General features: G+C 38.5%; 1 protein-coding gene across 5 annotated transcripts in view; it reads right to left on the bottom strand.

The window, feature by feature from the left end:
* Window positions 1–20,999, bottom strand: part of TENM1 (teneurin transmembrane protein 1) — a 570,240-nt gene that overhangs the window by 153,706 nt on the left and 395,535 nt on the right. For all 5 annotated transcript variants that reach the window (XM_075835787.1, XM_075835786.1, XM_075835785.1 and 2 more), the window contains 4 exons: window positions 19,185–19,370; window positions 15,577–15,600; window positions 14,541–14,687; window positions 6,906–7,122 (listed from right to left, as the gene is read on the bottom strand). In XM_075835787.1, the coding sequence (XP_075691902.1) occupies window positions 6,906–7,122; window positions 14,541–14,687; window positions 15,577–15,600; window positions 19,185–19,370 (574 nt within the window). The remainder of the gene's footprint in view (window positions 1–6,905; window positions 7,123–14,540; window positions 14,688–15,576; window positions 15,601–19,184; window positions 19,371–20,999) is intronic.

Genomic DNA, 20,999 nt, shown 5'->3' on the forward strand with positions numbered 1-20,999 from the left:
TGGATACCAAAGGACACGTTAACATGTCTTGTGGAGTCCATGCCTCGACGGGTCAGAGCTGTTTTGGCGACATGAGGAGTACTACACAATATTAGACAGGTGCTGTATATGTAACTCAGATATAGCCAAATTAAAAGTGATGTGGTGAAACAAGAGGGAAACTCAAGAACTTATATTTCCAGGTATATTTATTGAATGTGAGAAAATTTTTACTCTAATTCGAGTGTTAAAAAGCATCTAAGAACTGTAAAAACAGAGGTGTTTCTGCGTAGCAAGGGAAGGGCAATAGGTAAAAGCACATAATTTTAACATACATTTTGGAGCAGTCGCCCCCATGATTCTCTCTGATGAATTACTTTAAGTATTGCAGTCAGTAGCAATACATTTGTGTAGCAAAGCAGCACCTAGAGTGGGAGTTCTAGGAGATAATTATTCTGCCATTATCTGTCAGATATGAAAAGATAACACCTCTATACACCAGCGAATGTCTCAAAGCTGAATTTAACAACCATCTTGATGCCTAGTTCGATGAAGCTGAAACCTCATATATGTGTTAGACCGTAATGTTTTTGCACATATATTAAATTAGTTTTTTTTTATTGATTCCGGGACCTTTCAACCTAAAAGAGCATTGGGTCTAAAAATAATATTCTTTCAATATACTAGACGCACGTTCTTGCAGAAATGACTATATATTTGCTCCAAATTATTCTAACTACTGTTTTCTGCTTCTTAGAAGTCTGCAGATATGAACGTGTACAATAACCTTTGGCGCCCAGGAACACACTGTGAACCAGTAGACATAATCCAACCATTATTTTATGCCTTGGCTCATTTGTTTTGCTCCCTGTATCCAGCCGACTTTCCGTTGCGCTGTTTAATATTCCACATATAATGCAATGCCCAAGTTCCTGTGATAAATCCATCACAGCCATCATTATTCTTTGCATTATCTTGGCGCTCCTTGATTCATTTATTTTATTTGCCATCATTCATACCTTGTGAACACGGACTTGCTTTGGATCTCAGTTTTTTCACATTCCATGCTGAATTACAACATTCATAAGATGTGTGAAATTTCTTATTCTATGTGCATCTGCATTTAAGTATCTTGCCATATACTGCACTATAAATGTATTTATTTGCATTGCATAAGCAGCATTTCTTCTCTACATTGATTTCTTCCTATAAAGATTATGTAAAATACACTATTATGATGCTATGCAGCACATTAGAGTATATATATATATATATTAGACAACACTGCAGTTAAAGATTTAACTCTATGTTGAATAGGGCTACTGTTTTATTCTGTATGTGAACCATGTTTTTTATATGCTGCCTTCCGGTAGAAGACCTGAGCACTAAATAAGAAGTGCTAATTCCATGACATGAATTCTAATTGTAACATAATTGACATAGAAATATTGTTTTCTCTAATATTTACTCTGTACATTATAGTTTAGGGATTGTCCATTGCTGATCAATACAACATACAGTATGTGAACTTATGTGCACATGACCAGAGTATATAGAAAAAATTCTGAAACTTCCACCAAGAATTGCCTCTACCTGCCATGTTTTTTTTTTTGTCTTATAAGACCCTATTCACATGGAGCATCGCTCCCACTATTAACAAAGTCATGGGAAAAAACTCAAGTTAATACAAGCAGGCCACTCCACGATTGTTGGTTAAAGAGAGCCTCTCATCTCTCCTGAAATCTCTGTGTGTGTATATATATATATATACATATATATACAGTGTCCATCTCTCTCTCTCTCTCTCTCTCTCTCTCTCTCTCTCTCTATGTATGTGTATATATATGTATGTGTATATATATATATATATATTCCACATTATTTTTTTCCTAGAAGTATGCATTGTGCCATTCCTCTGTTAATCCTCCAGGAAATATATAAATAAGTTGACAACTGGTTGCTACTTTTCCTCTTGTCAATAGGGTGATAATAATAATAATTTTATGACTGATTGGACAGAGTGTGTTGGGACATGCCCATTGACAAGTGGAATGATACCTCTGTGTTGTTAGTCATATATTTCCAGGAGGAATAACGCAAGAACAACACAATAGAGTGCTAAGAAAAGTTGTCCCAGCTTTGTTATATTATGGGGAATGCCATTATTTACTAACACAGAAATGTCAGAAACTCAGACGAGGCGGATATTTTCTGCTGCAAATTTCACTGCAAATCCTTGCCGAATCCCTGTAAAATCTGCATGTGTTACAAGAATATTTTGTTGTGGATTTGTGGCAGATTTCTCCCTATGCATTGCAGAGAGTGAAGGCCGCTGTGAGAATTCATGACAAATCCACAACAGAAGTGACATCCTGTGGATTTGAAAATCCTCAGCATAGCCACAATTTTGAGCAAATTTTTTGCGCTATATGTGGGTAGGGTTTTGAAAATTTGTTTACTGTAAATTGCGGCAGATTTTCAGTGCGGAATCCACACCACAAATTAGCGGCAATTGCGCAGCATCTGAATTCAGCCTTATAAGAAATATTTATGTTACTTGTATGAATAGTATTGGTATAAATCTGTAATTTTATTACTATATTAATATAAACCCATCATTTTTATACAATCTATTAATCCATATTAGAAGAGATGGTGGCTCAGTGATAAGCACTACCGACTTGGTCTCTACTGAATCAGGACTTTGAATGTTCTCTTCATTTTGTCATGGGTTTTCTATAGGTGTTCATGTTTTGTAGATGGCATGAATGGTTAATTAACTTTCTATGCAATTGGCCCAAGAGTGTATTTGTATGAGTGCCAGAGATTGGGAAATTAAAGGGAATATATGACATATATTTTTATTTACTAATTAAAACCAGGTACTTAACCCCTTCAGGACACAGCCTGTTTTGGCCTTGTGGCACAGCCGATTTTTTAAAATCTGACGTGTCACTTTATGTGGTAATAACTTGGGAATGCTTTTACCTATCCAAGCGATTCTGAGACTGTTTTCTCGTGACATATTGTATTTTATGTTAGTGGAAAGATTTGGTCAATAAATTCAATATTTATTAGTGAAAAACACCAAAATTGAGAGAAAATTTGCAAAAATTTGCATTTTTCTAAATGTAAATGGATCTGCTTGTAAAACAGATAGTTATACCACCCAAAATAGTCACTAGTTAACATTCCCCATATGTCTACTTTATGTTGGCATTGTTTTTTGAACGTCCTTTTACTTATTTTTCTAGGACGTTACAAGGTTCAGAACTTTAGCAGCAATTTCCCACATTTTCAAGAAAATTTCAAAAGGCTATTTTTACAGGTACCGGTTTAGTTCTAAAGTGGTTTTAAGGGCCTTATATATAAGAATCCCCCAATAATTCTCCCCATTTTAAATACTGCACCCCTCAATGTATTCAAAATAGCATTCAGAAAGTTTCCTTACCCTTTAGGCATTTCACAAGAAATAAAGCAATGTAGAGGGGAAATTTACAAATGTAATTTTTTTTGCAGAAATTCATTTGTAATAAATTCTTTACAGAAGGTTTTACCAGAGAAACACAATCAACATTTATTGCCCAGATTCTGCAGTTTTTAGAAATATCCCACACGTGGCCCGTGTGTGCTAATGGACTGAAACACCAACCTCAGAAGCAATGGAGCACCTAGAGGATTTTGGGGCCAGCTTTTTTTTTTAGATTATATATTAGGCACCATGTCAGGTTTGAAGAGGTCTTGTGGTGCCAAAACAGTAGAAACTCCCCAAAAGTGACCCCATTTTGGAAACTACACCCCTCAAGGAATTTATCTAGGAGTATAGTTAGCCCTTTACCCCACAGGTATTTTGCTACATATATTGGAGTCAGTCTGTGAAAATGAAAATCTACTTTTTTCTGAAAAAACATAGATATTTGTAATATTTACTAGAAATAAAGAAAAAAATGCACTCCAATATTTGTAAAGCATCTTCTCCTGATTACGGAAATGCCCCATACATGGTAAAACTGTGCTGTTTGGACCCACAGCAGGGCTCAGAAGGGAAAGAGCGCCATTTGGATTTTGGATCGCAGATTTTGCTGGATTGGTTTTCAGTGCCATGTCGCATTTGCAATGCACTGGAGGGACCAAAAGAGTGAAAACACCCCAAAAGTGACCCCATTTGGGAAACTACACCCCTCAAGGAATTTTTATAGGGGTATAGTTAACATTTTGACCACACAGATTTTTTGCAGAATTTAGTGGAATTAGGCCGTGAAAATGAATATCAACATTTTTGCCCACTAAAATGTTGAATTTTTTCATTTTCACAAGGGATAAAAGCAGAAAAAGCAACACAACATTTGTAACGAAATCTCTCCCGAGTATGACAATACCCCACATGTGGTAATAATTGTATTTTTTATTAGAAATTAATTAACATTCGCAGGACTGATCCTTTTTTGCTTTTCCATTTTAGTTTTTCACTCCCCACCTTCCAAACACCATAACTTTTTTATTTTTCCATCACTAGAGCGGTGTGAGGGCTTATTCTTTTGCAGGAAGAGTTGTAGTTTATATTGACACCATTTAAAGTACCATATAATGTACTGGGAAACTGAAAATAAAATTCTTTGCAGGGTGAAATTGGAAAAAACTGTGATTCCTCCAAAAATGACAGTTTTACTTTATTCTGCGGGTCGGTACGATTACGGCGATACCATATGTATATAGTTTTTTTTATGTTTTGCAGCGTTTGCACAATAAAATCACTTGTTTATAAAATAATTTATTTTATGTGTCACCATATTTTGAGAGCCATAACTTTTTTCAGTCAAAAAAGATGTGTAAGGACTTGTTTTTTGCTGGATGGGTTGTAGTTTTTATTGGTACTATTTTGGGGTACATGCAACTTTTTGATCACTTTTTATTCTATATTTTGTGAGGATTGGTAACCCAAAAATAGTGATTCTGGAATAGTTTTTAGTTTTTTTGTTTTCGGTGTTCACCGTGTGGAAAAAAATAACATTATAGTTTGGGTAGTTACGAACGCGGTGATACCAAATATGTGTACTGTTGTTTAACATTTTCATTTTTTCCTATAATAAAAGACTTATAGGGAATTTATTTTTTATTTTTGCACCTTTGTAAAACATTTTTATTAACTTTTTTTTAACTTTTTTATTACTTTTTACACTTTTTTTTTTACCTGCAGCTTTGATCGCTGCTAGAATACTTTATACTACCTAGGTAGTGTCATGTATTCCAACTGTCAGTGTGATGTCATAGTCACTCTGACAGCAAGCCTATGAGGACCAGCCAGGCTTCCATAAATGGCAGACCCGGAGGCCATTGTCTGGCCTCCGGATGACATCACAACCATCGGCAACCCCCACAATTGCATGGGGCTGCCAATGTGCAACAAACCCCCTAAATGTGGTGATTGCAATCACTCACCGCATTTAAGGTGTTTATTGCCTAAATCAGCGGCAATGAGACGCTGATCGGCAACAGTGGAATGTCAGCTGTCGTGGACAGCTGACCTCCCGGATCCCGAGGCACACTGTCACCAACACTGCCACCGACCGTGTGCATCGGGAACGACACAGTGACTTCCTATCAGTAGGCTGGTCCTGATAGGCTTCCATACATGGCAGACATGGAGGCCATTGTTTGGCCTCCGGTCGCCAAGCTAGCCATTGGCAAACCTCACGATTTCATTGTGTGGTCTGCCGATGTGCTAGAAACCCTTAAAATGCGGCGATTGCAATCGATCGCCGCATTTAAGGGGTTAATTGACTAAACGCTGATCGGCAACAGTGAAGTGTCAGCTGTCGGGGACAGCTGGCATCCCAGTTCCCGGTGCACAATGTCGCCGACAGTAACTGTACATCCTCGAATGCTAAGACACTGGCCTCAAGGAACAAACAGTTGCGTCATGGTGCGCCTATGGGTTAAACATACTATTTTTTCTAATCTGTTTTTATTTCATAATTGTACATTGTTTTATTTCCTATAACTGATTATGGGGCAGCCATATTGCTTGAGCTGCTGCTCTATGAACAGCAGTTCAGAAATTGCTCTACAGCAGCTACATGTACAAAAGAAAACTGTAGCGCATTGATGTATTGACTTCTGTGGGAAAGTCAATACATTTTGTGTGTATGTTCCAAAATGTGTACAGTGGTCAGTATTTAGGGAAGAGAAGGAGGGGAGCTGTGCCCTATTTTATCATTGATGTGATCCGGTGTTATCTGCCTCCAGCTTTGGAGGTGTTACCTTTATTGTAATCCTGCCTGTGTTGATAATGAGATGACTGCTGAGAAGTGACCTCTACAGAACAGGAAGTGTCAGCCTGAAAGAATGCCTGAGCCTACCCGTGAGAGACAGGTGTGAGTGGCGGGTGACAGTGGCCTTCCTGGATTTAAAGAGGATCTGTTACTATTTATTAATGCCCTCTCTTCTAACTGATCTAATAGGCGCTATGATGCTGATAACTACAGTGTAAATTGTGTTTCAAAACCTTATGTGCTTTTTTCTAAATATGCTAATTTGGCTATACTTGTATCTTCCCAGCCCAGCGTGATCTCGGCTTCCATCCTGAGATCACGCTGTGTTGCTGGGCTGGGAAGAGGAAAACTGTATGACGCTGATTGGCCATTACAGTGAAGTGTCGGCTTTAACATACATCTAACACTCACTGAGTATCCATACTCCCCCTTCCTGGCCATGACATACAGTTACATCAAATGTTGGTAAGGGCTTCATATATAGTATTAGACAATTCATAGAATAGTTTTGAAAAATTGAAAAATTATCATTAATATTTTATACAATAAATGGTAACTATGGAAATTAAATATTTTCTGCACTTTTAAGTCATATACAACCTGTTTGTCAGGTTTTCTGTGTTTATTAAGTTATAAATAACATCCCATACTAACCTGCTGTCAAGGCTGATTTCTCCAGGAATTATATGAGTGCTGTCCTTGCCAATAAGGAATCTAATGCGGTCATAGAAGAGTCTTGGAGGATGCTGGGAGAAGGGTGGCTGGCTTTGCTGGATGAGGTCTAATGGGTCAGGTGAACCTTGACAGAGAGGACTGGAAAAGCAATTGGCTTGCTGGCAGCAATCAGGATCCACACAATCTGTCAGACCATCTGCAATGGATAAAATTATCAGAAATCAGCCAATGAAAGTCCACAGAGATTTATTATAAACAGGGCAATAGGAAAGCAGCAATGCAAATGAATGCTAAAAGAAGAGGTTGACCTGGAAACAGGCTGGTGTTAACATAGGGAAAGCATAAAATAAACTGGTGACTTGAGAAAACACATTCCAACCTAATATAAAATGTGGATTGCTTAACAACAGACATGAAAGGAAAACTTATGGTCCAATGGTTAGCTCCCGGAAAAATATTTTACTAGTTGGCTCTTACATATGTACAAATACCACACACACACACACACACACACACACACACACACACATACATACATACATACATACTTACATATAAAAAAAAAAAAGAGTAAAGCAGCACAGCAATAGCAGTGGGTGCAGCACTCCTGGGTTGAGGCTAGGAACCCGTGTCAATATAAGAATTCAAAAATGAAGAGACAGCACTCCAGGGAAAAAGGTGAAAATCTACAAATAGCGCATACACACACACACACATATATATATATATATATATATATATATATACACATACACTCAGTGCACAGATATACTAAATCTACATACTCTCCTTCCAGCAGCCTGTAGTTCCATTTTCCCTGTCTGCAGGTTCTCTGTAAGGGTGCAGCCACACGTGGTGACTTACTTTGTATTTCTGTAGCGTAAAAATATGCGGCAGAAAACTACAATGTATCTGTAAAGGATCTGCCAGGCACTGCTTCGGGGTTAACTCCCAGAACTAATCAGTCAGCACCTGAGAATACATCCCTGAGACTGACTCCTGCTTCCACCATTCAGGCTGGCAGGCTTAGGAGTGGGAGAGCCTATCGTAACCTGGCCAGACTCAGCTAGCTCCCGCCCTCGGTCTATTTAAGCCTGCACTTCCTGTCCCTCGGTGCTTGTGATTCTCTCCTTGTGGTTTCCTGGCCCAGCTACAGCTCCTGCTATTTTTGATCCTGCTCCATACAGACCCTGGCTTACCGACTACTCTTCTGCTTTTCGTTTTGTACCTCGCACACTCCTGGCTTGACTCGGCTCGTTCACCACTCTGGTTGCTCACGGTGTTGCCGTGGGCAACGGCCCCTTTTCCTTGCTTGTGTTCCTTTGTATGTTTGTCGTGTTTGTCGTGCACTTACTGAGCGCAGGGACCGCCGCCCAGTTGTACCCCGTCGCCTAGGGCGGGTCGTTGCAAGTAGGCAGGGACAGAGTAGCGGGTAGATTAGGGCTCACTTGTACGTCTCCCTACCCCCTGCCATTACAGTATCCCTATGTAAAATATATTGCAACTCAGACAGATTTTTCTAGTTCTTGCGTTGCGGAATATTTTCCCCGTAGGCATACATTGTAAAGTTTTAGGAGGAGGGGTTGCAGCTGCAGTTTGTCCCTCCCTTTCTTCTCTTTCTCAGTGACACAGCATACTGCATACTGTTTGATGGAAGGAATAGTAGTATTTGCAGAGCAGGACAGATTTTAATGTTTTCAATATATCTATAAAAATGTTAGCAACAGTACAGTTTATTTATATAAATCAACCTTTTTCAATAATTTGACCAGTGATCACCGACATTTTTAACCTTTGTGAAACAATAAAATAATGAGCTGTTTTTCTTCAGAATAATGAGTTGGGGTCAGTGATCCTTTGTGTACATATATATATATATATATATATATATATATATATATATGTGTGTGATATATTCTGCTATATGCAGTAGACAACACTTTTGTATATGAAGTATATTCAGTGTGTAATTGAATAATGGATATCAATAGGATCATGTTTCTGATACTAGCAGGTGTTACCAGCTTTAAATCATAAACTAGTAATGGTTTAAGAAAAGAGTATAGTAAAATTGACAACTGACTGTTATTAGTGAATTTTGAGTTAATACAGGGGGTGTCCCTCATTCAAGTCTCTCATCAATAAGACAGATTGGAGAATGGCTACAAAAAGTGTCTCTCGCTCTGGAGGACACTATGTAATGCTTTTTTTTCCCCAGCGGTGGCACTACAGGGTAATTGAACAGCTGCAATCACCCTGTGATCAACTCATCATCAGGGGAGCCGTCTAACAAAAATAGATTGTCCAAAGCTAAAAATCTGTTTCAAAAGCAATTTAGAAAACAGCCATTGGAATGTGGGGCCCTGTATGCATCACCAATATCACACAACACGGTCATAAAATGTAGAAACAAAATGTATAATTGAGTGTTTTAAAATTTGTTGGCTTAAGAAAAAGCCTTAGGGTATGTTCACACGGCCTATTTACGGACGTAATTCGGGCGTTTTGGCCCCGAATTACGTCTGAAAATAGCGCCTCAATAGCGCTGACAAACATCTGCCCATTGAAAGCAATGGGCAGACGTTTGTCTGTTCACACGAGGCGTATATTTACGCGCCGCTGTCAAATGACGGCGCGTAAATAGACGCCCGCGTAGAAGAAGTGACCTGTCACTTCTTTGGCCGTATTTGGAGCCGCTATTCATTGACTCCAATGAATAGCAGCGCTAATTACGGCCGTAATTGACGCGGCGTTCAAGCGCCTGCACATGCCGGTACGGCTGAAATTACGGGGATGTTTTCAGGCTGAAACATCCCCGTAATTTCAGCCGTTACGGACCCCCGCCGTGTGAACATACCCTAAGGGTATGTTCACACGGCCAAATTTCAGACGTATACGAGGCGTATTATGCCTCGTTTTACGTCTGAAAATACGGCTCCAATACGTCGGCAAACATCTGCCCATTCATTTGAATGGGTTTGCCGACGTACTGTGCAGACGACCTGTTATTTACGCGTCGTCGTTTGACAGCTGTCAAACGACGACTCGTAAAAATACAGCCTCGTCAAAAGAAGTGCAGGACACTTCTTTCAGACGTTTTTGGAGCTGTTTTCTCATAGACTCCAATGAAAACAGCTCCAAAAACGAGTTGGTAAAAAAATGAGTTGGTAAAAATGCGAGTTGGTAAAAAAACGTCTGAAAAGCAGGGTCTGTTTTCCCTTGAAAACAGGTCTGGATTTTCAGACGTTTTGGTTGACTACGTGTGAACATACCCTTAGCATGTCAAACATTTTATAAGTGAGTTCAAGGTTTCTTCAAGTAAATGCTATGGGCCCTAATTTAGGTAGAAATTATATGAATTCAACATTGCTATATCATTTTCCAACTGTTCCCATCTTCCTAACATTACACTTTTAGATGTAAAGAATTTACACAATTAAACAAATCAGATGGGAAATCTCCCATTCCGTTCCTTAATGACAGCTTGAACTTTGCTTTATGGATATGTTAATATGAAGATACCATATTTTCATGTGTGTAACAGCCTAGGACTCAACTCCATTAAAATGCTGAGCTACTGTTCAGCAAATTTCTTAGCCCTACTGAATCACACCATCTGGCTGAAGACAGACAAACCCAAAGTGATTTATAAGCATTAAGGATATGAAAGTACTGAAGTCATCTTAAAGGGAGAATTTTCTGTACTCAGGCACTAAAAGTTTGTCATTGAAATATGATTAGTCTCATGATGTCTCGTAACTACTTTAAGAAAAACACATAGGTGAAGTTTGTAAAATGCAGCTTGAAATATATTCAGTATGAGAAAATATATTATAGTTCTGTTCGTATTTTAACTTTTATATATAAAAAAGGTGCTCAGATATCTTTCTTAGGGTAAACCTGTTATAAGTCAATGGGATCAGTCAGGATCAACTAGTATCCATTACAAAATGGAACATAGTGAATCCTATTCTAATAGATCCTTAAGACATGACATCAGTGTGATCAGAGCCTATAGGTATGATCGCATGCAGCAGATTTTTTTGCAGAAGTTTCTCTAACTGGAAAGTCTGTTTTGTACATGTGAATGGGGTTGTTTCTGCAGCATGTGCATGGATTTCGACAAAACCCATAGAAGTGTATGGAACAGTCAAAGGGATTTCTGCAACAATTCTGCCACACGTGGGCTCAGTTCACACTGTCGTCATGGTTTTAAGATCTATTAGGATCCATTATGATTCATTTTGTAATAGATCCTAATGGATCCAAACTGATCCTATTGACTTATAATGGATTAATCAGGTTTCTGTTTGATTTTGTGTTTTTAATTGATGGAATATTCTGGCTGGGGAAATGCAATGGAAAAGGACAAACAAAAGTGGGAATGGAGCTTATTAACTCATGAAGTAGTTATTTATGTTCTTAAAGCCATTTCTTTATTGAGAATTAATCATAATATGAAATATTAAGTACATTTATAGTAAATCTATTGTTACATTTTTCCATTATATGCATTAGTCAGTATTGAAAGTACATATTTACCTTTGAGCAATATTTAGCAATTTACATATAGAATCATTCAGAATAAAAAGTTAGTTTTGTAAATACGTTATATTACTTATCTTGTACTCATCATGAGTTACAGCCTATATTGTGCTCCAAGCTGCATTCATGATTATACAGGCTTCAGAGCGGAATTCTCACGACAGTCTACACAGAGTTTGGTTTACTTTATTGCAGCCTATTAAGTGCAGACTTTATACCAGGCATTGTAATGTACTGTCACCTGATGTAGGAAAATAGCAATCTGACTGCATTAGAGGATATTGGCTAAACTGTTACGGGTATGTCTGACCACAAATTGATAACCTCTAGCCAATACAATAGCTCTTGGATTGGCCTGCTGAAAAGTTGCAATACATGACATTGTATTGGGAAATTTTATCGCTGAACCTGTTTACTTAATCTCATCAGGGGTCAAAAAAATGAGTACAGCCTTTTCATGACTACTTTGTATGTCTGATGGAAAGAGGTCTGCATGGTGCTCAGGTTTGGTGACTACACACCAGCAGAAATTAGCTACCTGGGTGGAGTACAATACATAAGGTAAAATAAAAAGGAGGAACTCATCAGATGAGCAAGGAAGAAACAATCTAATAACAGCGTCCGTTGAGTCTAAAGAATCATAGTACTTTATACTCTTTTACTGCAACATTTCAGCTGAATGTTAAGGCTGGGTTCACACGACCTATTTTCAGACGTAAACGAGGCGTATTATGAAAATAGGGCTACAATACGTCGGCAAACATCTACCAATTCATTTGAATGGGTTTGCCGACGTACTGTGCAGACGACCTGTTATTTACGCGTCGTCGTTTGACAGCTGTCAAACAACGACGCGTAAAAATACAGCCTCGTCAAAAGAAGTGCAGGGCACGTCTTTGGACGTTTTTGGAGCTGTTTTCTCATAGACTCCAATGAAAACAGCTCCAAAAACGGACGTAAAAAACGCAGCGAAAACGGCGCGAAAAACGCCGCGAAAAATGCGAGTTGGTCAAAAAACGTCTGAAAAGCAGGGTCTGTTTTCCCTTGAAAACAGCTCTGGATTTTCAGACGTTTTTGGTCACTACGTGTGCACATACCCTAAGCCTTTCTCAAGCACTTGGAGTATCTATAAAGATAGATGAAAAACTTCAGATAATTGTCCAGTGGATCTGTAAAGACTTTAGTTATTCTTTCCTCACAGTTTGATTAGATTGTGAAAGAATTGTGAATATACACAGATCAGCCATAACATTAAAACCACCGGTCTAATATTGTGTAGGTCCCCTTTTTTCTGCCAAAACCGTTCTGACCAACTAGGCATGGACTCTACAAGACCTCGGATGGTTTCCTGTGGTATATGGCACCAAGATGTTAGCAGATCCTTTAAAGGCTATGTACACCTTTGAAGACTTTCTATATATATATACAACATTGTATTATAGTGTTTAATGTAACTTTGTAATTAGTCATTATTAAAAATAATTTTTACTTTTTCAGGTACCCAGGTTGCTATGCATATATTGCTTTGAAACCCGAATATGTCAGGTGAGCGGGATTGACGATTTTGGTGACAGTGGATCTTGCGGGTCAGAGGCATGCAGGATCCAGCTGTTATCGATCACATCTAAGTTCATAGCTTTGATGTGATCAATAACAAGTAGATCCTGCTGTCACCGAAGGCGTCAGTTCCGCTGACCTGATGGAGTCGTGTTTCAGCGCAAGATACAGCTTCTACAGTATGTATCCAGGATACATAGAAGCTAGCCTTCGCTCCCTACGCATATCAATGAGCCTTGGGCGCCCATGAACCTGTGACAGGTTTACCGGTTGTTCCTTCGACCACTTTTGGTGGGTACATTCCACTGTATACGAGGAACACATCAAAAGACCTGTCATTTTGGAGATGCTCTGACCCAGTCGTCTAACCATCACAATTTGGCCCTTGTCAAAATCGCTTGCCCATTTTTCCTGCTTCCAACACATAAACATTATGAACTGACTGATCACTTGCTGCCTAATATATCCTACCCCTTGCATGTTCCACTGTAACGCAATAGTCAATGTTATTCACTTCACCTGTCTGATTTTAAATGTTACATCTGAAGGGTGTACATTCACAGCCATCACTACTGCCATACAAGTGATAACAGTTGCAAAAAAAGCTGAGGGTGGCATCTCAGACGTAAAAAAGTTATTCCATTTTGTAGTGGAAAAAACACAGTGGTGGCTTCCTGCTTATTAGATGTACTATGTAGTTCTCCATTGGGAAGAAGAACTGATGTTAGTTGGTTAAATAAAATAGTTATAATTTTATTTGCATTACTACAGTTCTGTTTACTGTCAACAATGTGGGGGCCACTTCATACTTTGCTATACCTGCGCCTCTGTATGCATTCACATTAAATTTCATGTTTCCTCGGTAAATGTTTTTGCTACACTTTCCTTTTAGTCTTACTTTTTGTGTGATTCCGGTGGAGGATTATAAGCCTCTCTCCTCGGATTTATCTGCAACCTGTGCGAGGTCATGTGATTGAAGGAAGCTGCTTACACTTAAGGGATGTGTTTGTTGGACCATTAAATGCAAAACGGGAAACAATAACCTAATCTAAATGCTTAACACCGAGAGATCAAAAGCAAGTCTTAATGAATAATGATGTGTTGCCAGAATGGTTTATCTTATAATGAAAAAACATACTGAAACTTGTTAAAGTACAGATACTTTTATCCCTAGGATATTTAAATCGGTTTTTCATCACATAGTGTAATCAGCTTATTAATCTGGCAAAAAAATACAGTATGTATGAATACATTTATTTTGTGGATAAAGATTCATGATTCACTTATTTACTGCTCACCCTGGGCTTATGAGTCTGGGAGGCGGTCTCACTCAATGACTAACGCCCATAGAGAGGGAAAGCTGTCCCCACCCTCCAGACTCATAAGCCCAGGAGGAGCAAGGATTTAAATCAATAATAGTAGTTCAGGACATCAGTGTGGGTCTCGCCACAACCCCCCAAAAATGTACACTCATAATATTATGCAAAAGTAAAGATAAAAAGAGTTAGATACCGGAGTCATTATCCATATTATCAGCACAAGCCATTTCCATAATGATATTGCACCCGGCGCCACTCCAACCAACTTGACATACACAGTGCCACCCATTTTGGTCCAGTGTGCACCTTCCATTACCATAGCAAAGACCAGGACAGCCATCTTAAACAAAGAAGACAAAAAACATTAGCTAAATACATACAGTACATACAATATATAAGTTGCCTGTGTCTTTAAAGGCTGTGTAGACTTTTTCAACCATTTTTTTCTCCAATAAATCTACAATAATAATATGAAGCATCTTTGCAAACAGTCTTGATTAAAAAATATCCCACCGTTTATAACTGTATACAACTCCAATGGAGGTGAGTAATACAGAACTACAGTGCAGCAGCAGACTACACACAGGGATTATTTTTACGTTTGTAACCATTAAAATACACATAGGCTTGTAGAGGAGCTATAGACACAAAACAGTAGGGTGTTTTTTTTAAACCAAGACTATTTGCAGAGTTCCTTGATTGCTTCATTGCTTGCTTTATTGTGTGAGCCCACCTGTCGTGGCAAGTGGGCTCACACAGTTTGATCAAAATGTGCGTTAAGAACCTCCCTATTGTAAGTAGATTTAGCAGTATTGCATATTTATTTATATTTAGTAGCTTAGGTGGCATTGGTGTTTTCAGAGTGCTGTCACAATTTTCTTGTGTGCTGTATATATATATATATATATATATGTATATATATATATATATATATTAGAATCATTGTGCCAATAAAACTGAAATTCTGTAACCTTTGTAAAATTAAATGAAACATAAAGATGGGAGATCAAAGAGATAAATAGGGACCTGTAGTGAACGCGTGAAAATAATTGGTTGCCTGTAGCAAAACAACTGCACAAATTGCAAATGCAGATTTTGTTGATGGCTATTTGGCTAATGCTTTGTGTTGTTTGGCATTTACTATATAACTACATTTATAATATCTGAACATGCCTGTCTAATGATTTATTTTTCTGTGATACATTTGATCTTTGTTTCTGAGAACATACCTCTTACAGCATCCAAGTAGTGAGCTATAAAGGAAAGCAAAAAATACAACATCAATACTATAGGGATATATGATGTTTTAAAAGAAGCATATTCAATTGAGCACATATTGTAGATACACACAGTCACAATTATTCTTACTATTAATTATGCTAAAAACACTGCATGATGGGATGCTATAACATAGACAATAACATATGACAGCAGATATACCCCAATTACAGCTCCACTGCTTCCGAACAGAAGCCGAGGAGTAAAATATGAATATAAAATGTAATTAGTCATTGAAAAGTACATTTTGCTTGTTTTGCTTTATCAAAGTGAAGGCCCGAGGTATGAATCATTAGCTTAGTCTGAATTCTTGCACATAAACAGGACCAATGCTATTTTCATTTTTGTTTTGTAATTGTTATTGATTTACCTTATACTTAACATCTTACTACTTATTTGACTGGCAGATATTCTTTCATCACCGAGTGATTTTGCGACTAGTTTGCGTTCGAAAGACACAAAACCTCATTTACATGCATTGCACTGAACTTCTACAACAGATTTTTGGTGTGGAATCTGCCACAAATATGCTGCGTGTGCACAGGGCCTTAGATGCCTTTTATAGAAGCCTTACCTTAAAAGCCCTGTTCTATTATTGCAGTATAGAACATATTTTGTGCATTTGCAGTCAAGAACCATATACAATAATACATTGTGATTTCTGATTATGCTTACTGAAGAAAATCAGACAGGAGTAGAGTTACTAGATATCTAGAATATATATTCCATCAGACAGGGCCTTATGACAGCTTTGACATTATTAGTAGATCTACCTCCTATGAGAAAGGGGCTTGTACTAGCCCCAAAAAGGAAAATACGTTCTTTCTAAATATTAAATATCTCCTACTAAACGACAGCAACACTCACAAAACAATTATAAATTCAATGAAAAACTTTATTGTTACATATAAACAGAAAAAAAAGCATACCCATTGTGGATATGCTTACTTGAAAATGTAAGCATACCCACAATTCAGGATTAAAGAGACTCTGTCACCACATTATAAGTGCCCTGTCTCCTACATAAGGAGATGGGCGCTGTAATGTAGGACACAGTAATGCTTTTTATTTAAAAAAAACGATCTTTTTTCACAAAGTTAGGAGCGATTTAAGTTTATGCTAATGAGCTTTCTTAATGCCCAAGTGGGCGTACTTTTACTTTCGACCAAGTGGGCGTTGTACAGAGGAGTGCATGACGCTGACCAATCAGCATCATGCACTCCTCTCCATTCATTTACACTGCACTAGCGATATAGTTATATCACTATGTGCAGCCTCATACACAAGCCCTAACATTACTACAGTGTCCTGATAATGAATACACATGAAATCCAGCCTGGACGTCATGTGTACTCAGAATCCTGACACTTCTGACTCTTTTTTGTGAGATTCCAGCAACGGATACGAAATCTCGCGAGATCTCGGAGCTAAACGAGATTTGGTTTCACTTGCCGGAATCTCACAAAAAAAGAGTCTGAAGTGTCAGGATTCTGAGTACACATGACGTCCAGGCTGGATTTCATGTGTATTCATTATCAGGACACTAGTAATGTTAGGGCTTGTGTATGAGGCTGCACATAGCGATATATCTATATCGCTAGTGCAGTGTAAATTAATGGAGAGTAGTGCATGATGCCGATTGGTCAGCGTCATGCACTCCTCCGTACAACGCCCACTTGGTCGAAAGTAAAAGTACGCCCACTTGGGCATTAAGAAAGCTCATTAGCATAAACCAAAATCGCTGCTAACGTTGTGAAAAAAAGATCGTTTTTTAAAATAAAAAACATTACTGTCACCTACATTACAGCGCCCATCTCCTTATGTAGGAGACAGGGCACTTATAATGTGGTGACAGAGTCTCTTTAACCCCAAATCTATAGTCAAGCAGATACAGTACATATAAAAAATGGAAAGTGAAAGTATTACAATCAATATAAGTCATATACATAAGTATACTAGGACTGGAGTTAAGTATAAAGTGCAAAATGCATACTGTTAACCTTTGATCTGTGTGTTCCACTTTTCCTGTATCTACGTAGGTATTTTATTGGCTTATTGTATGGATTTGACAACTTTATACTTAAAACAAACCTGTCACCAGCATTTCTTCTATTAAACCAGCAATACCTGGTGGAGGTGGGTGAAAAATTATTTTTATGTAACCTATAATTCTTTTCTAGGCAGGCTCTGTGCCTGTAGTATTCTGTTTTTCGTTTTCCTGTGCCGTATGCTAATGAGCATAATAGAGTAATATCTTCATTTGAAAAGAGTCATATCTTCATTACTCAAGCCTTTCCAAGTTAACCCCGCCTCCTTACTTTTGATTGACAGCTCCTCGTCTCCACCCGGCACACACAAAATCCCACGCTTGCGCATCGATGTCTTGTTCTGGAGCGAGCGTACAGGACACCATAGCGGCGCAGGCGCATTAAGTAGATTTGAGGCCCGGACGAAGCAGGGAAGGTTATCGGACCACACATGATGGGCCATGCCCGCTATCTTAGATGAGATTATGGCATTCAGGGTGGGCCAGAATTTGGCGGTCGGCGGGCAAAAGAAGAGGAGCAAACGAGACTAACAGATTATTACCATAAAAGGCACGAAATGCTGGCAGACCATTATTTATGGCCAGAGGAGAAGTTTAGGAGAGGGGATAACGGCAATGAACTTTCGACAGCAGTGGCCAGCGAGGGGTGAGTAGAGTTCAATAAATGAAATGCTGGTGACAGGTTCCCTTTAACTCCAGTCCTAGTATACTAAGGCCTATATATACTAAGAAAATTCTGCCTGCAAAAAATCAGCTCCATTTTTTTTGGTGAAAAAAACATGTAAAAAAACTCTGTGTGAACAGGGCCTAATGTGGCTTATATTGATTGTAGCACTTGCACTTTCCATTTGTTATATGTACTTTATCTGATTGACTATAGACCTTGGGGTTAATCCTGCATCGTTAGCATGCTTACATTTTCATGTATTTTTATCTATTTATATGTAACAATAAAGTTTTTCATTGAATTTATAATTATTTTGTGAGTGTTGCTGTTATTTAGTAGGAGGTATTGTTAGCAGATGTTTAAGGCCACATGCACACGTAGCACATTTTTTATGCTTTTTTCGGTGCAGTTTTTACGTTTTGCTGCATAAATAACTGTGTTTTAATGCTGTGGGTTTTGCTGCGTATTTCTTTAGAACTACAGGTATAGAATTCGCAAGTGGAATCGCGAGATAAATTGACATGCTGCGGTTTTCGAAAATACGCACCGCCGGTCAATTTACGTCCCGAAGAATTACCTGGAATCTCATGGACTTTGCCGGTACTGTATTATGCTGCGGTTTTGCTGCATGCGAATACGCTTGGCAAAACCAAACATAATACGCAACGTGCGCATTTGGGCTAACACTTGCTCAACTGCGTCTCTTGTATAGCACTGCAGAACATATTGGAGTTTCATATCATCACTATTTTTAATATTTTGCCAAATCTCTTTTGTTGTATTCTGTTTCTTAGGATATCTTTAACACAGCAGACTCATTTACAATACGCCAGGAAATCACTCACCAATGGTACACTGTTCGCCCTCCCATCCTGGGCTGCATTCACATTTTCCATCTCTACATTGACCGTGTTCTGCACAGTTCGGGTGACAGGTGCGCTCTTCGCAGCTGGCTCCTCCCCATCCATCTTCACATTGACAGACACCTCCTGCGCATACACCATGACTTCCGCAGTCCACCGCACACAGCTCTGGAGGAACAATAATGAGCCAGGGTGTTATTATACCACGCAAAAGCTTTAATGTTAGCTCTGCCAATACAGTTAAATCTATGCAAATCCTTATTAAAAATATCACAGCATACCAAAGCAACACGGATTCCCAGGAGTAAATTCAATTACAAGTAGCGCTTCTACTGTAACTACGTTTTTCTTTAGGAAAACAAATTGTAATGCAGATTTCACTTAGCTGACAATCGGGAGTCTATCACATTTATAATGTTAACTTAGTCTCAACAAAGTGTTGCACTTTGGCAGTGTTCCAGCATTAGAAGCTTGATAGATGGGAAATTAGAAAATTAACGTAAAGAAATCACTTAAAACATAAAAAATATGTATTGATCTTTGTAAAAAATACAAGAAAACACTGTTGGCAGCTGAGCTGCACTATTTCTTATTTTTCGCGGCATTACCTAGGTTAATAACAAGACAAGTAACACGTGCAGAGATAATACCATCATATATAATATTATACAATTATAATATATTATTATAATGTTTATTAGTGGGATATGAAATGACATGCTGAATACTATCCTATGTTAGGAAGAATAAATAAAATAATAGCCGTATTTTATTTATTTTTTTGGTAAATGAGTGGGGGAGATGTATCAAAATTGTTGCAAATGACAAGTGCAAAAGTTGCCTATAGCAACCATTTAGATTCCAGTTCTCATTTTTACAAAGGTCCTTTTAAAAATAAAAGAATCAATATGATTGTTTGCTGTTTGGGTCTCCTTCACTTTTCATTTGTACCAGTTTTGATAAATCTCCCACAGTGAGGATCTCAGGAAGTCTGTTTCATAAAGATGAAAGATATGTCATAGGTGAATGGCTACTACACGACATGGGATGGGAGGTATGACAGTCAATGTAAAATGTAATACATATAAACAGAAGTCAATGTAAAATGTAATACATATAAACAGAAAGAATTGGAAAATAGGCTAAGGGCATGGTCAGACGTGGCGGAATTGCTCTGGAATTCCGCTGTGGACAGTCCGCTGCGGTAATCCGCAGCGGACATATTCTCCATTGCTTTCCACTGCTTTTTAGTAAGATTCGTGCACATGTTGCAGAAAACTCCGCTGCGGATCATCGTCTGCAGTGTGGAATTTGTGTCCGCAGCATTCACTGGCTGTTGCGGACGTGTAGCGGACTTGTTGCGGACTCATTGCAGAATTTCTCCATTGACTTCAATGGAGATTCAAAATTCCGCAATGAAATCCGCAGATGTTATGTGTGTTGCGATGTGTATTGGTTTTAAGAACATGATATTTCTTCATTCTGGCTGGACCTATGTATTTCTAGGTCTATAGCCAGACTGAGGCCCCATGCACACTAACGTAAAAACGCCCGTAATCACGGGCCGTTATTACGGCACGGGCAGGCCCATAGAAGTCAATAGGGCTCCCGTAATTACGGGTGACTACGTGTGTGCACCCGTTGGTAGGCGACGTCAGGAGATAGTCACTGTCCAGGGTGCTGAAAGAGTTAAGCGATCAGCCGTCACTGTTTCAGCACCCTGGACAGTGACTACCGATCACAATATACATCAACGTGTAAAAAAAAAAAGGAAGTTCATACTTACCGAGAACTCCC

The sequence above is a fragment of the Rhinoderma darwinii genome, chromosome 8, assembly GCF_050947455.1.
Source record: "Rhinoderma darwinii isolate aRhiDar2 chromosome 8, aRhiDar2.hap1, whole genome shotgun sequence".
Classification (NCBI taxonomy): Eukaryota; Metazoa; Chordata; class Amphibia; order Anura; family Rhinodermatidae; genus Rhinoderma; species Rhinoderma darwinii.